We start from the raw sequence: 17,840 nt of genomic DNA, 5'->3' as shown, positions 1-17,840 counted from the left end.
GGGGGATCACTTTGCGCTTCTCCAACAGGAAGTTATGGCCCACTTGGCCAAGGGGGCATAGAGCGCGTTCCCGGGCCAGAAGTATGTTGTGGTTTTTATTCCCACTACTTTCTGGTCCCCAAGCTGGACAAGGGGGGTTTGCGCCCCATCTTCGACCCCAGGAACGTCAATCGCTTCCTCCGGAAGGAGAAGTTCAAGATGTTGACTTTGGCTCGGGTCTTGACTGCCCTCGACCCTGGAGACTGGATGGTAGCGTTGGACTTGCAGGACGCATATTTTCTCATCCCGGTCCTGCCGGCCCATCTGTGTTACCTGTGGTTCACGGTAGGCCAGGAGCATTTTCAGTTTGCCGTGCTCCACTTTGGCCTTACCAGCGCCCGTCGGGTGTCCACAAAAGTGATGGCGGTGGTCACAGCTCACTTGCCCAGGTCAGGGGTGTCAGTCTTCCCCCTACCTCGACGACTGGTTGTTGAAGGCGTGCTCGCCCCAGGCTGTCATCTCCCACTTCCAGACTACGGCCGACCTCCTGCATTTGCTGGGGTTCTCCATCAAGGTGCCGAAGTCGCACCGGAGTCCCTCTCAGAAGCTCCCCTTCATCTGAGCGGTTCTGGATTCAATGCAGTTTCGGGTTTATCCTCCCTTAGCAGCGAGTCCGGGATATTCAGGCTATGATTCCGATCTTTCGGCCTCTATCCCGGGTTTCAGTCAGGATGACCCTCCAGCTCCTTGGCCTGATGACCTCCTGCAGCATTCTGCTAGTGCAATAGGCCAGATGGCACATGCGGGCTCTGCAGTGGGAACTGAAGTTCCAGTGGGCACAGCATCAGGGCAACCTTTCCAATCATGTCCAGATCTCGGAGGGCACTGCACGACAATTGCAGTGGTGGCTCACGAATCGCGATTGGGTCAATGGCAGATCCCTCTCCCTTCCCCAACCAGAGCACACAGTGGTGACTGATGCGTCCCTCCTGGGATGGGGCGGTCACTTGGGAGAGGTGGAGATCAGAGGCCTCTGGTCTCCGGCAGAGTCCCTACTCCATATCAACCTTTTGGAGCTTTGGGCGATCCGACTTGCACTGAAGGCATTCCTTCCCTCTGTCCGGGGAAGTGTAGTGCAGGTGTTCACGGACAACACCACCTCCATGTGGTATTACAACAAACAGGGTGGGGTGGGCTTGTGGACCCTATGTCATGAGGCTCTGCGCCTCTGGACATGGCTGGAACATCAAGGCATTACCTTGGTGGTTCAACACCTGGCAGGTTCTCTGAACACCAGGGCGGACGAACTCAGCCGTCGGTGCATGATGGATTACGAATGGCGTCTGAACTCGGACGTGGCGCAAGGTCTCTTTCTGCAGTGGGGAGAGCCTTGGTAAGATCTATTTGCCACTGAAGAGAACGCACAATGTCATCAGTTCTGCATGTTGGATTTCCATGGCGGCGCTCGCTCAGCGACACTTTTTGTCACAAGTGGAGTTGCGGTCTGTTGAACACCTTTCCGCCTATACCACTTCTGCCTAGAGTGCTGAAGAAGATTTGGCGCAACCGGGCCCAAGTCATCCTTGTGGCTCTGGATTGGGCACGAAGATACTGGTATCCCGAGCTACTCAGCATGGCGATCGATCCCCCGATCCGACTATCCTCTTCGGAAGGATCTTTTGTTGCAGAAGCAGGGGACGGTCCTCCACCCGAACCTGTCCAGCCTCCACCTCATGCGTGGAGATTGAGCGGCGACAGTTGACAGCTTTCGATCTCCCCCCCCCCCCCCCCCCCCCCCCCGAAGTATGTGATGTAATTCTGGCAGCCAGGCATCCCTTCACTAAAATGGTATACGCCTGCAGGTGGAACAACTGGTAAACACCCATTATCTTGAATCTTTCTTCCCGCATACCATCACTCCGCATACTTTTATTACGAATCTACCATGACTCTGCAATGCCATTATAACGCACAGCATTACATTTTATATGCTTTTACCACGCATACATATACAACGAAATTCGTTGTAAATCCATGAATGGTAAAAGCATGTTTTATTTTTATATGTTAGGATAAGGTAAGTATGGGTATAGGGGTATATGCTTTGGGGTTCTGAGGTATATGTTTTGGGGTACTGAGGTATTTGTTTTGGGGTACTGGGGTATTTTTAGGGTTAAGCAATAGGTTTGGGTTTTGGGATACAGGGGTATTTTTAGGGTTCAGGGCTAGGTTTGGGTTTTGGGGTACAGGGGTATTTTAGGGTTCAGGGATAGGTTTTGGGGTACAGGGGTATTTTTAGGGTTCAGGGCTAGGTTTGGTTTTTGGGGTGCAGGGTGTATTTTTAGGGTCAGGATGGGTTAGTGTTTAAGGGTGCTGGGGTATTTTAAGGAGTACGGGTGAGTTATGATTATGGGGTGTAGGGTTTTTTTAAAGGGACCAGGGTAGGATTAGTTTTTAGGGTGTAAAGGGTAATTAAAAAAAATGTAAAAAATATATATATATATATATATATATATATATATATATATATATATATATATATATATGTGCAATTTTAAAGAAAAAATTGTTTATTTAAATAAAAATATATATATGTATATATGCGCACACACATGTTTTTTTTGTAAAATACTTTTACAATGTATATGACTTTACCACACATGCATTTGCGTTGTAATGGCATGCGTGATAAAGTCATATGCGGGGTAAAAGTTTGAGGAATGATGGCTTTGCGGAGTAATTGTCCTGCGTTGTAAAAAATGCGGAGTGATGGTATGCAGGATTTTTGATTGAGGAATATCGGCATATATTAGGAACAACTTTGTGGCATGGTGCACAGCGAAGGCTGTGGATCCCCTTTCTCCCCCTCCTTTAAAGGGGGAAGAGAGGCTTCACCGTCTGGACCCAAAATGTGCGCTCTCGTTCTAACTGAAGCGCATGTAGCAGTTCCGGGTGGATTACCAGCTCTTTGTTAACTACGTGGGCGCCAAAAAAGGTTGAGCCGCGCACAAACGGACCATCTCTCGGTGGGTCGTTCTGTGCATCAAAGCATGTTATTCGTTGGTTAAGAAGGAGCCTCCTGTGGGACTGCGTGCGAACATCTTACCAGGGCGACAGTAGCTACTACTGCCTTGGGACGCGGCATTCCCTTGCAGGGCATTTGTCGGGCAGCTACGTGGGTCTCGCTGCACACGTTTACCAAGCATTATTGCCTTGACAGTCCAGTCCAGAGAGTCTGCTTCTTTAGCCGTTCTGTTCTCTGTGACTTTCTGGTGCAATGCTGTCCGCAGACCCACCACCGGGGTTGGTATCGCTGGAGTATCTATTCTAGGGTAAGGAATCTATCAATAACGTGTCTCTTTCAGATGCACAAGTTACTACTTGTGTAACAATATATCTGTAAGAGACATTAGTTAGTGATGGATTCCTTACCGCCCCTCCCGTCCTCACCGTTCTGCAAACAGGTTACTAGGGTTAAGGTCATCCCTTTCAGGGCCCTAGTTTCAACGCACCAAGGGTCAGTATCTTGCATTGCTCTGCTTTCCTGGTGGGGAAAGTCGTGTACAGAACTGACGCCAGCGCGCATGGGTGACGCCTAAGTAGTCTCAGTGAGGTTATCTTGGCACATACGATGCCAGGGATGGACGCGGAGCCGCAGGATGCCACCTACTGATGCGCAGGGGTACTGCTAAGCAAAACTTTCCGGATCCAGTCTGACGCCTGGGGATATTCGAAGGTAAGGAATCTATCACTAACTAATGTCTCTTACAGATATATCATTACACAAGTAGTAACTTGTGCATTTAGTCGCTGCCAGTATCAAACAGTAGCTTCCAGATTAAAATAGAGAATGAAAGTGCAGAAATCCCACCTCTATCCAAAATGGACACAGAATTTTTCAGAAATGGGTGCAGGTATTTCATAAAAAGATACCAGGTGGTCATGTGGTTATTAGGCATGAGCGATTCATATTGTACACTCTTGAAATCATGTATTGAATTTACTTTCCAGTTGTTTGCTTTGACCTTTCCTAAATTTACGCATGTAAATATAGTTTTTTTCTAAATATGCAGTGACTGGCTCCTTTGTTTGCTCAGTCAGCGCTCCTGTTCCTAATGATGACACGTAAATTGTGCAAGGGTTGTAACACCATTGTGTTATCCTATGAATCCGCAAGAAACACGTTAGTTTTAGATTACTTCCCTTCGAATTACCCCCAGGCGCCCGACTGGATCAAGAGTTAGCAGTACCTCGGCGCGTCGGAAGGTGGCATCGGTCAGCTCTGCGTCCGTGTTCACCGGGATGACATCGCGCCGCCCTCGCTGACATCCGTTTTCTTTTTCCGCTGCAGGTAGCACAGATCCGGGAAGAGAGGTACCTCCAGACACTTATTTTTTTTTAATCGTTTTTATTGTTAACATACAACTCATCGGCATTGATCACAGGTTGTTTACATTTATAATGCACAATTAGGTTATGAAACTCAACACATTTATCAGAGTCCATCTCCCCATACAATTGGAAAACAGCACTCCTGACCTCGGGCCAATCGTGTACGACTGTCACTCTATTCTTCCCCAGAGTCCTAGTCAGAACTGCCTCCATTAGAGTCCGGTATCGGATCACATATATCACCCGGTATGTATTCCACGAAGCCCATATTTTAGTCCATTTCTGTGGGCACTTTCGGGTTATGTACACCGTTCTTTCTGCTTGCATATTTAAGTCCATATCTTTGCACCAGGACCCCAGCAAAGGCACCTCCCTCGCTCCCCATTTCTGTGCTATATTTAGTTTAGCTATCATGAGTCCCAGTGTGACCCGCACCTTCCCATGGCGTGTTATGTCATTTGGTTCCCACACGTTTAAAAGGCATTTGCGCGGCTCCGGCAAAAGGGATACTGCCATTGCTTGCGATATCGTTCGTAGAACTGTTCGCCAGTATTCTGCTATCAATGGGCAGTCCCATAGCGTGTGGAAAAAGGATCCCTCTTCCCCGCACCCTCTGAGGCAAAACGGGTGTTGTGCTCTCCCCATTTTGTGTAGCGTTGCCCTAGTGTGGTATGTACGGTGTAGGATCTTTAGCTGTACCAAGCGAAGCCTGGCTGGTATTCCCACCTCTCTAGGGGATGCAAGGGCCTCCTGCCATTCAGTTTCATCCATGTCGCCCACATTGTCAACCCATCTCCGTTTTAACTGGGTCATGGGATCTGGTAGGTTATTGATTATTTTACGATACGTTAGAGATGTGGCTTTCCTGGGCATGTGGTCCGTAAGTAAGCTATCTTCTAAAGGGGACGGCTCAGGGACCTCAGTGTCTGGTGGCAGCACCGCCATTAACGCGTGGCGTATTTGAGCATAACGGAAAATTTCCGTCAGGCCTAGATCATATTGCTGCCGGAGTTGATCAAATGGTAGCACACTCCCCTTGTCCCAAACTTCTCCTACTGTTGAGATTCCAATATCGTCCCACTGGTCAAATCCTTTGCTTTTTCCTCAATTGACCCAGCCTTTTAGTGTCCCAAAGAGGTGTCAGTTTTGTAATCGTCCCCTTCACCCCATCTGAGTCTGTGCTGTGTGCCAAAGCGTTGCCGTGTGTTTTGTGGGGCCTAGTAGGGTTGCGACCTGCCCTTTGTTATATAATATAGCAAGCATATTTCCTGTGCCTAATTGGGCCCTGTCTGCCCTAAAAGCTGGGTCTGCTTGTGATGCATGTATCCATTGATTTATTTTGAGGTGTGCTGCCCAGTAGTACATTTGGATGTTAGGGAGTGCTATTCCCCCATCGTACCAGCCCCGGTGCAACTTTGCTTGCGCAATTCTCGCTGGTCTGTTGCCCCTTAGTAGTGCGGACTCCTGTGCTGCTATTTGTTTAAAATATGCTGGTGCTATTGGATATGGTGTGTTTTCAAGGACGTATAAAAATCGAGGCAGTGCCATCATTTTGAACAATGCTGCCTTTCCTAACAGTGTCAGGGGAAGGGTTTCCCAGTGCTTCACATCTCGCTTCAGCCGTTCCAGTGGGGGCCCTACGTTTTTGGCGAAGAAGTCAGCTGCATCTGCCGTCACATGTATGCCTAAATATTTAAATGAGTCATGTGTGACCAGCAAGGGGCAGCTATCCGGGAGTCTTGGAGCGGGGCCCTTTAGGGCGTATAAGATAGACTTCGACCAATTAATGTGGTATCCAGATATCTTCCCAAATCCATCACATGCCTCTAGCAGTACTGAAAGGGAGTTCTCGGTGTCGGTAAGATACACCAGGGCATCATCTGACTATAGAGAGAGGCGGTCCTCCCAGCCCTCCTCCCAGTGTATGCCCCTCAGCAACGCCATACCTCTGATCCAGATCGCTAGGGGCTCTAGTGCTAATGCAAAAAGGAGCGGTGCCAAGGGGCAGCCCTGATGCATTCCCCTCGTCAACGGCACGGCCCCTGATATGTGCCCGTTAGCTGTTACGCATGCCATTGGTTTTGTGTATAGAAGGCGGATCCATGAGCAGAACCTAGGGCCAAGCCCCCAGGTGTGCGAGGACCGCGAAAAGGTAGTTCCACTCCACCATATCAAACGCCATCCTTGCATCCAGTGACACGAGGAACCCTGAGTCTGATAGTGATGGTGCTTTAGCCAATACAGAAAAACCAAAGGTGGTGATGGACGGAGCGTTGACAATACAAACACGCACCCCCAGTCAACTGATCTGGGTTTAATCCATCACCGTTCTTTAGCTCACTCCGCCACCCCAGTTCAGACATGGCCATATGCAAATCAGTCTGACCCTGTGCCTCATGGGAACATTCCAGCTCGAACTGCCAAGCCATGTCTTCCCTGGACCGGAATCAAGCTTCCCAGGACCGGTTTCTGGCATTACAGCCGTCTTCAGCCGGGCGTGCTTGACTCCAGTGGCAAAGTGAGCAAGGGACTCACGTCTGAGCATACCCTGCCAACTTAGGGCGAACAAAGAAAAACCAAAGGTGGTGATGGACGGAGCGTTAACAATCCAAACACTCACCCCCAGTCAACTGATCTGGGTTTATTCCATCACCCTTCTTTATTTCACTCCGCCACCCCAGTTCAGCTTTAGCCAATACTCCATGAAGGCGCCTAAGGTTAAGCGCGGTGTTTCAATTGGGCATGAAGCCGGACTGATCTGGGTGGATTAAGTGTGGGAGATGAGCCATGAGTCTATTTGCCAACAGTTTGGCCAGAATTTTAGCCTCTGCATTTAGGAGTGAAATTGGGCGATAGGAGGTACGGTCGGACGGAGGTTTTCCCGGTTTAGGGATAGCTACTATCGTGGTGATGCGTTGATCAAGTGGGAGTTCGCCCTTTTCCAGACTCTCGGTGTACATTTTAAGCAGATGCGGGCTGATAGTTTGTGCTAGCTGTTTGTACAATTCTATGGGAATCCCATTAGGACCCAGTGCTTTTCCCGACTGCAGTGAGCCGATTGCTACCTGTATCTCATCTTCTGTGGGATTAGCCTCTAGTTCCAGCGTAGCATCTTGGGATAATTTGAGCATTTCCATACTGGTTCGAAATGCTGTCGCCTCTGCCTCCGAGGAGGACGTATACACCCCCGGAAGTATTTGGCTAACTAATTTACTAACTCCCTAGGGTCTGTCGTTAATCGCCCCTCCTCCGTCTGTATTTGTAGTATGCCTCTACTGCCTCTCTCTCGCCTATCTAGCCATGCCAGGAGCTTCCCGACCTTGTCCTTGACCTTGTCCCCTACATCATATATTCAGTGTTTGGTCGCTGTGTGGGCAGACACCGTTGCCTCTCTCAAGTATTCCCTATAGTTTATGTTGCTTAAGATGTAGAGTGTGCGTATTCTAAGGTGTGGGGTCTTTCGCGTGATCCGCCTCAACTTTATATAATTCCAGTTCCAGTTCCCTTAACTCTGCTTGTTTGTCTTGTCTATATCCCGTAATGATCGCCATTGCTTGCCCCCTAATGACTGTCTTGTATGCTTCCCATACCACCGAAGGGGAATCGACAGATCCCGCATTTTCGGCAAAGTAATGTTTAGTGTCCGTCCGGAGCTGCCCCAGAATTTTGGGGATGTGTATGTACCCTGGGTAGATGGGGTAAAGTCTGCGCTACGTTTCATGGTTATAGGAAATAGTCATTACCACCGGCGAGTGGTCCGATATGCCTCTGGGCTTAATCATAATGTCTTTAACATTGTGTAAATTGGATTCCACCATCAGAAAGTAGTCTATCCTTGATAGACTGTTATGTGGGTTTGAGTGGAATGTGTATTGGCGCGTTGTGCGATGGGTGTGTCTCCAAATGTCGCTAAGTCCCAACGCCCCCGCATAGCTATTGAGGCGCGAGACCCCAGTCGACGGTGTCCTATTCGGGTATCTATCTAAGTCAGCATCCATTGTGGCGTTAAAGTCTCCACCGATAACTAGCTCTCCCTCCGGTAGGGCAAGTAAGAACTCACTAAGTGCCGGGAGAGCCACCGCATGGAGCGCCGGTGGGACATACACTGATACTACATTGATCAGTCTGCCCTCTCACTATCCCTGTAGTGCGGCAAATCTACCTTGGTCCTCTCTCTTGGTCTGAAGCACTATAAAGGAAGAGTTTTTCCGAACCAAGATACCCGTACGTACCCCTGGAGCCCGAGGAGAAGTCGGAGTGTATTGCCATCTTGTATCCCTACCTATCAAGTGCTTTACATGCCGTGCCTGTGTGGTGAGTTTCTTGCAGTAGAGCCAGTGTCGGGCCTGGCGCTTCAGGGCCTGTAACACTAACCCCCTCTTAATTTTGTCCCCTAGCCCGTGGACATTCCAGGTTAACAACGTGAGGGGGGCCACTTGTGCTTCTGGGGTCGTGCCCTGTGCTAGGTCAGCTGTGTATGTGGAGCGTGTCGCCACATAGGTGGTGGTTGGTGAGTATGGTCAATTTCCCAATTGTGACCTCTGGGGATTAGTTAGTCAACAGATGGTGTGCCCTGTCATGTGTGCCGTAACAAACTAGAACAATAATAAACTGAATCTGAACTTCCCTTCCCCGTAGCCCGCCCACCCACCCTGCCTCCCTGCTTGACAAACTCAAAACTGCCCGCCACCCCAACTCAGCAGAATGCTTTGTCCCTCCCAGAGTCATTGTACTTGCGTGTGGGGGGTGAGAAGTCCAAGGGAGGGAGGTATAGACCCTCCCATTCTTCCAAGTCCTGCTGCCCCCCCATGGTGCCCCCGCAGGAGTCTTCGAGGTATTTCCCCCGGGCCCGATAATGTCCCGGGCGGCCCTCTCGATAAGGTGGCTTCAGGAGGGGTAGATCGGAGAAGGGTCCCCTCGAGGATCTGGCCTGCGCTTGCTCCGTAGAAATTCTACGTTAATTTTGTATGTCCACGCGTTGTGGCGTCTCAGGGCCTCTCGTAGCAATATCCGCGCGCGGGGTGTTTTAGGTGGTCCTGGGCCCTCTATCTACTTTAGGCCCTGGCTGTGTTTCCGGTTACAGGCCTCATCTCGCTTCCAGCTCGCCCTCTGGCCAGGATTCAGGATGTGTGCCAAGTCTGTCGCAAAGGTGCTCTCCAGGGGGTCCGTGCGGTGTCTCTGTTCCCGCGCCGGCCGGACAGACCACACTCCTATTGTTGCCGCAGGGGTCAGGCGGCCGCTATCGCTTCCCACACTGGGAGGCCCTTCTAATTGAGGCCCTGGTCTCGGCTCAGTGGTAGGCCGCAGTAGGACGTCCTCGCGTAGCGCACCCACCAGGCATCAAATTTTTTACCCGAGCGGTGTCTGAGGTCGTCGCCCGGTCCTGGCCGTCCGTGCAGGTCCTTCAGGCTCGGAAATGTGACGGATTAGTGTCCGGATAGGTGTGGAGATCTACACTACCCTCGGAGCTTCTCTAGTAAGCAGCCATCTTGCGGGCTGCAAGCCACGCCCCCCTCCAGACACTTTTTGACTGACTTTTTCTCGACTTCTTTTTTGAGTGTTCAACTCCTGTGGTGCACAAGGGCTTCAAGCCATGGAGTACCTGTCATCGGTTGATGTCAGTGACTGATCCGCACCACGTGTGTCTTTTTTGCCTGGAGCGCGACCATGACTCCAAGTCGTGCTCCGACTGCCGGTTGATGGTGCCGAAGGCTTTGCAGGAGTAGTCCCGAAAGCTGCTTGAGCTCCGGCAGACTGCTCCATGCCTTTTGAGGTTCCGGTTGTGAGTGATGTCGAGAGACCGGTGGCGGAGCCACCATCATTCGGGTTTGAAGTCTTCACACTCGAGCGGGTAAGTCGGAGCATAAGAAGTCTATAGAGCATTGTCGCTTTTTAACGTCTCGTCGGTCGGCCGGCCGACTTGACGAGGAGCGTGGGCGGTGCCCCTCCTGTGGCTCCGCGCACGGAGCACAAAGAGTCGACTCCTTGTTTCCCTCCCTTTCCGGGACCCTGAGCGACTAACGCCCAGCTTTGTATGTTCTACGAGGCAATGCACACCATCTTTGGGCAGCCCAAACCTGTTGGCACGCCTTCGTGCCCCTCTGACTCTGTTAAGGGGTCTTCTCTGCCGGCGGCCCTGGCGTCGCAGGCCTCCCCTTGGATCCAGGCATGGATCCGGATCATTGCTGATTGACCTGATTACGCCTCTACCAGCGCAGCTTCCTCTGGAACCACTACCCCCCCAGCGTCCTGCGTCGAAACCGGACTCCATCCCGATGTGGACCCAGAGCCGGACCGACATCGTCTGATGCCAGGTCCGGCGCAGAGAGGGGTTTTCATGCTCCTGTTCACTCCTTGGGCCCCTTTTTAAACCAGAATGGCACCCAGATGCTGAGGAGGAGGACTGAGAGGGGGTCAGGTGACCCTCTAGCTGACCAGGGCTGTGAACAGGACTGGAGAGAGAAACCTGGGGTTGCCAGTGGTTTGGACACCTCACCTGACCGTGGCATGTTGTCTCCTCCTACCGTGGCTACGGAGGTGGAAGCATTGTATGCAGTGGTGTTGCATAGGGCAGCCGAAGCTCTCAACCTCAAGCTTCCTACGGTGGCGATCAGGACTAACCTCCTGACAGAGGTGCTTCAACCGGCTGCGAGCTCTTCGCAGCCCTTCATACCGTTTAATGAGGCCTTCACTGACATCCTTTTGGGCACGTTGCCAAGGCCCAACACAGGGGCTCCCGTGGACAGGATGATTGCCCGCCGCCACCGCCTGGCTCTGGGCGACCCCACTTTCCTTTCCCCACACCCCACCCCGTAGAGCTTGGTGGTCCACACCTCCACTTCCAAAAGCGACTTCCCTACTGCTCCACCGAAAACTGAATCCAAGAAGCTGGACCATCTCTTCCGCCAACTTAGGACTGCGGTCCGTAAACACAGCATGTCTCTTGGGCCGTTATTCCCACTCGGTGTGGAATACGGTGGCGCAGGTGCTGCCTCGGTGTCCGGAGGAGGCCCGGGCAGTGCCCTCCCAGGCTGTTGCCGCTGTGAGGAATGCAGCGAAGTTTGCGATATGTTGTGGGCTGGACACAGCCGACTCTCTGGGCAGGACCATTTCAACATCTGTAGCGCTTTGTCGCTATGCCTGGATGAGATCGACTGGTTTTTCAGGGGATGTCCAGAACGCCTTGATGGACGTGGCCTTTGATGTCTGTTGCCTTTTTCGACAAAGCAGATCACGCTCTAGAGCTTTTCAAGGACTCGCGGGCTACTGCTCAGTCCTTGGGCCTCTCCTCTCGCCCTGCACAGTCTGCTTTTCGCCCCTTTCGTGGCTACGGAAGGGGTCACCTCCTATGGCACGCCCAGAGCCACAGGCCGCAACAAGTTACCCAACATTTCCGCGGCTGTGGGTTGTGGGAACAACTGTCGTGGTTCCGGGGGCCAGTCCACCAACCCCCCCTGCAGCAGCCTGCAAATCTTCCTAGCCCGATCTTTCAGGCCCATCAAACGCCAGTGGGTGGCAGGATTCGCCATCACCTCCCCCACTGACGCACCATCACGTCGGACAGGTAGATTTTGCAAATAGTCCGAACGGGCTACTCCCTCCCCTTCAAGACTACCCTTCCAGCCATGCCACCAAGATACCACTGTATGTCTGAGGATAATCTGGCCCTTCTCCAGCAGGAGGTTACAGCTCTTTTGGCCAAGGGAGCCATTGAGCGCGTTCCTGTCCCAGAAGTAGGTTGTGGTTGTTACTCCCACTACTTTCTTGTCCCCAAGAAGGACAAGGGCATGCATCCTGTCTTGGATCTCAGGGATGTCAATCGCTTCCTCAGGAAGGAGAAGTTCAAGATGTTGACGCTTGCTCAGGTCTTGTCTGCCCTCGACCCGGAAGACTGGATGGTATCGTTGGACTTGCAGGACGTTTATTTTCACTTCCCCGTCCTGCCGTCCCACCGGCGTTACCTACGGTTCACAGTAGGCCACAAGCATTTTCAGTTCACCGTGCGCCCCTCGGGTGTTCACAAAAGTGAAGGCAGTGGTCGCAGCTCATCTGCGCAGATCAGAGGTTTCATTCTTTCCCTATCTTGACGACTGTCTGCAGGCGGGCTTACCCGAGGCCGTCGTCTCCCACCTCCAGACTATGGCCGACCTCCTGCATTCGCTGGGGTTCTCCATCATTGTGCCGAAGTCACATCTGATTCCCTCTCAGAAGCTCCTCTCCATCAGAGCAGTTCTGGACACGACATGGTTTCGGGTCTATCCTCCCGAACAGTTAGTCCGGGATATTCGAGCTACGATTTCGATCTTTCAGCCTCTATCCCGGTTTTCGGTCAGAATGACCCTGAGGTTGCTAAGCCTCATAGCTTCCTGCTGGTTAATCATGCCAGATGGCATATGCGGGCTCTGCAGTGGGACCTGAATTTCTAGTGGGCGCAGCATCAGGGGAATATGACCGATTGCGTCCAGATTTTGGAGGGCATCGCACGCCAACTGCAGTGGCGGCTCATGAACCAGGATTGGGTTGATGGCAGATCCCTCTCCCTTCCTCAACCAGACCACACCGTGATGACTAACACATCCCTTCTGGGGTGGGGCGGGTATCAGAGGCCTCTGGTCTCCGGCAGAGTCCGGGCTCCACATCAACCTTCAGGAGCTCCAGGCGATTAGTCTTGCACAGAAGGCATTCCTTCCCTCTGTCTGGGGAAGAGTAATACGGACAACACTATTGCCATGTGGTACTGCAACAAACAGGGTGGGATGGGCTTGTGGCCACTATGTTGAGAGGCCCTCTGCCTCTGGACATTAGCTGGAACATCAGGGCATATCCCTAGTGGTTCAAAACCTGGCAGGTTCTCTGAACGCCAGGGCGGACGAACTCCGGTGCATGGTGGATCTCGAATGACGACTTCACTCTGAGGTGGTGCAAGGTCTCTTTCAACAGTACGGAGATTCTGGGCAAATCACTTCATCTCTCCGTGACTAAAAAAAAAAACAAAAAAACAAATATGTGCTCATGTAATGCAACTGGTGCTATCTAAGGCGCTCTGATACTCAATTCGGGTCAAGTTCACGCTATATAAAACTCAGTAAAAAAAGAGAGAGAAGTCTGATATTTTAATGTAAGCTCAGAAAGGGTAATAGATGGGCGGCGATTTGCAATCTATTTTAGCGTTTTGAATGGGTATTTAGAGTTGTTGGATCTACTGTGCAAAATGTGTTTGAGTGGCAGGAAAAGGATGAGTTATGTTGGCAGCAGAAATGTGTGCTTAGTGGGTTACAAAGCGGAGCAGCATATGTCGGAGGCAGAGGAGGATCTTGGTTGGATGATAGGAAAAAGGGGGTTGTGTCAGACTGGAGGGTTGCTTTGAAATGAGATGAAGGAATACATTCAATAGCACCTTGCTGGTTGGTCTGGAAAAAAAAATAACTAGCAACACTTGGTGAAGAACTACTCACTGTGCTCTAATGTCAGTGACTTTATTACTGTAATTCAGTGATGTTGAGGCCAATTTTCTTTGCTGTGTGGTTAGTACAAAAAACTTTGTGGCTGGTCTTTCCAGCTTTAAAAATTGCCGAGAATTTGTTGACAAGCTGTACAGGGGTGTTACTTTAATGGTGAGAGAGGCTGTACTGCATTGCATTGTCAAATTTTCGAAAGACCTACACGAAGATAACAAAATTGTGAGCAAAATAAATGGAATTAATATTGTGAGTCGAAACTGAATCTGAAACCACCAAACTAAATGTATGGCATTCCAGTTTTTCTTGATTTCAAAGGAATGCAATATTTTGATTGTGTATACATTTAGATTGAATGTATAGAGCAAATTCTCCTTCTGTCCAGAGCATCGTCCTTTACACAAATTATAACATTTTCTAGGAAATATTAGTGTGTATACCACTGCCCCTAAAGCAGCATTTCTTCTGGTAACATATAACAGGACTTTACTTGTTTAACAAATGGATTCTTTTTATTTAGGTAACTGTCCATTTTAAGGAGTTTGACAATGCACAATGGATTCGAATTGCATGGGGTACACACTCCAAGAGACCCAATCAGTACATCCCTACCTTTGTTGTCTACCACTCGCAGACTCCCTACGTGTTTATCACCGGTCTTCGAAGCAGTTGCAGAGTATATCTTTGTCAGGTATATTTCCATTTTTTTTAAAACTTTTATTGTTATTTTTAATTTAATGTGCAGTAGGGCTAAATGTATCTTGGAGTGATATCAAGTGAACATCCAAGGTTATCGAAGGAGGTTTGTAGGGTACAAGGTGGATACAAATGTCCTCATGCGGTTCATTTTGGTAATATGAAGTGCTGCAACAATCTTGTCCAATCAAGCACTTTGAGCAAGAAACGTTTTTAAAGGCTGGTGAGATGGCCTAATGTATGTACACTGCATAGAAATGGGCACAGAATGAGATTTGCAGCAACACATTATTTATTCCTGTTTAAAGAGGTGGCCCAAACTCCCACACCAAACCCCCAGCTTCTGCCAGCTCCATACCCGCCTGTCCCTGGGCTGAACGCGACGCCGGAGGAGATCGATGCCTTCCTCATGGCCATGAGGTCGCTCTCTCCTCCGTCGGGTCCCGTTGTGGCGCCTTCGGCCCTGACTGGGAGCCCAAGCGGGTCAGGTGCTTAGGCCCCGGTGCCATCGGGTGCTTCGGCCCCGGCGCCATCGGGTGCTTCGGCCCCGTTGACGACTCCGGTCCCGAAGCCGCAAGGCTCCACCGGATCCAGGTCGCTGCTGGTCGACCTTACGACCCCTCCGCCGGTGTCGCTCCTGACGCTGCTTCCGGATGACGTTGACCCCGGTCCCTCCCTCGATCCGGCGTCTGCTGCATTCGACGCCGAGAGAATAGCAATTCTTCTATGAACCGGCCCCATCCTTTGAACCTGACTATCAGGAGATGGGAGGCAAGGGGGATTGGGAGGGGTCTGAGGACCCTCTGGCACGAGAGTGCCAGTCGTAACAGGACTGGGCAGTGGATCTAGGGGAGGCCAGTGGTTTGGACCCTTCGCCAGACACTGGCTTTGTCTCCCCTCCTACCGTGGCTACGGAGGATGGGGCTGCTTACAGCGTTGTGCTGACTAGGGCAGCCAAGGCCTTCGGTCTTGAGCTCCCCGTCGCGGCCGTGAGGACTAACCTACTCACAGAGGTCCACAAACTGCAGGCAAACTCTTCGGAGCCTCTACTGCCGTTTAATGAGGCCCCTACTGACGTTCTGTTGGGCACTTGGTCCAGGCCCGCTACAGGTCCCCCTGTAGATCGGAATGTGGCCAGGCACCACCGCCCGGCCCTGGGCGACCCTAGCTTCCTGTCCACCGACCCCACCCCCAAGAGCCTGGTTATCCAGGCCTCTAACTCCCAGACCGCATTCACGACTGCACCACCTGATCGGGAATCCAAAAGGTATGAGCAGTTCGGTAAGAAGCTGTTATCCTCACTTAGTTTGGGGTTGGATCAGTCAACACCGCTTGCCTTTTAGGCCGTTATACCCACTCTCTGTGGGACACGGTCGCTGATGTGCTTCCAGCTTGCCCGGAGGAGGGCCGGGTCAAACTCGCTCAAGCACTTGCGGAAGGGGCGGGATGCAGCACGGTATTCTATCCAATGTGGGCTGAATACCATGGATTCGCTGGGCAGGGCGATTTCCACGACGGTGTCGGTTTGCCTCCACGCCTGGCTGTGGGCTGCCAACTTTTCGTCTGGTGTCCAGAATTCCCTCATGGACATGCTGTTTGATGGCCTTTGCCTCTTTGGCGACAAGGCAGACAAGTGCGCTTGAGCGTTTCAAGGACTCCAGGGCTATGGATAAGTCCTTGGGCCCATCTGGCCAGCGCCAGCCGACTTCTGCCTTTTGCTCCTTTCGTGGCCAAGGAAGGGGTGCCCCCTCACGTCCTGCCAGCCACGGACCGCAGACTAACAACCAGCGCGGCAGCCAGGGGACTGCGGCGCGGCCAGTCCACATCCACCCCCATAGCAACCGCCTCAAAGCCTTCCTAGTCTGAGCTTTCAGGCCCATTCAACGCCAGTGGGGGGCAGGGTTCGCCATCACCTCCTCCACATCGGACAGTTGGGTGCTGCAAATCATCTGAAGGGGCTACTCCCTGCCCTTGGGGCGACCCCTCCAGCCATGCCACCGCAGTACCACCGCGTGTCGGGGGATCACTTGCAACTTCTGCAAGAGGAAGTTATGCCCCTCTTGGCCAGGGGGGCCATCGAGCTCATTCCTGGGCCAGAAGTAGGGTGTGGTTGTTACTTCCACTGCTTTCTGGTTCCCAAGAAGGGCAAAGGGGGCCTACGCCCTATCTTGGACCTGCGGAACGTCAATGGCTTCCTCCAGAAGGAGAAGTTCAAGATGCTGATTTTGGCTCAGGTCTTAGCTGCCCTAGAACCAGAAGACTAGATGGTAGCGTTGGACTTACAGGACGCATATTTTCACATCGCCGTCCTGCTGGCCCACCGGCGTTACCTGCGGTTCACGGTAGGCCGCAAGCACTTTCAGTTTACCCTGCTCCCCTTCGGCCTTACCAGCCCCCCTCGGGTGTTCACGAAAGTGATGGCGGTGGTCGCAGGCCATCTGCACAGATTAGGGGTGTCAGTCTTCCCCTACCTCGACGACTGGCTGTTGAAGGCGGGCTCGTCCCAGACAGTCGTTTGCCACCTCCAGACTCTGGCAATGGCTGGAACACCAGGGCGTCACCCTGGGGGTTCAACACCTGGCAGGTTCCCTGAACGCCAGGGCGGACGAACTCAGCCGCTGGTGCATGATGGATCACGAATGGCGTCTGGTCTCTTTTAGCGATGGGGAGAGCCTTGGTTAGATCTATTCGCCACCGAACAGAATGCACAATGTCATCAGTTCTGGGCGTTGGAGTTTCCAAGGCGGCACTCGCTCAGAGACGCTTTTCGGCGCGTGTGGAGCTGCAGTCTATTGTATGCCTTTCTGCCTATACCACTTCTGCCCAGAATGCTGAAGATCAGACGTGACCGGGCCTAAGTCATCCTTGTGGCTCCGGACTGGGCACGAAGATACTGGTATCCCGAGCAACTCAGTATGTCAGTCGATCCCCCGATTAGTCTGCCTCTTCAGGAGGACCTTCTGTCGCAGCAGTAGGGGACGGTCCTCCACCCGGACCTGTCCAGCCTCCACCTCCATGCGTGGAAATTGAGCGGCGACAGTTGAGGCCATTTGACTTGCCTCCTGAGGTCTATGATGTGATTCTGGCAGCCAGGCGTCCCTCCACAAAATCGGTATACACCTGCAAGTTGAACAAATTTGTGGCATGGTGCACCTCAAAGTCTGTGGGTCCCCTTTTTGCCCCCCTTTCAGAAGTTCTCCTCTTTCTTCTTTCTCTTGCCCAGCAGGGCTCTGCTCTGGGCACTATCAAGGGCTTCCTCTGCCATTTCAGCCTTTTTAAGGCTACCTGATCAGCCTTCTCTTTTCAAGTCCCCTG

General features: G+C 51.8%; 1 protein-coding gene across 1 annotated transcript in view; it reads left to right on the top strand.

Annotated features, from left to right (window-relative positions):
* CENPN (centromere protein N) overlaps positions 1 to 17,840 on the top strand; it is a 334,623-nt gene that overhangs the window by 112,467 nt on the left and 204,316 nt on the right. The window contains exon 7 of the mRNA XM_086945091.1: positions 14,350 to 14,520. Coding sequence (XP_086801217.1) covers positions 14,350 to 14,520 — 171 coding nt within the window. The remainder of the gene's footprint in view (positions 1 to 14,349; positions 14,521 to 17,840) is intronic.

Source organism: Lissotriton vulgaris, chromosome 12 (genome assembly GCF_964263255.1).
Source record: "Lissotriton vulgaris chromosome 12, aLisVul1.2, whole genome shotgun sequence".
Lineage (NCBI taxonomy): Eukaryota > Metazoa > Chordata > Amphibia > Caudata > Salamandridae > Lissotriton > Lissotriton vulgaris.
The sequence above is the reverse complement of the archived record's forward strand: the minus strand, read 5'-3'. Positions and strand labels throughout refer to the sequence as shown.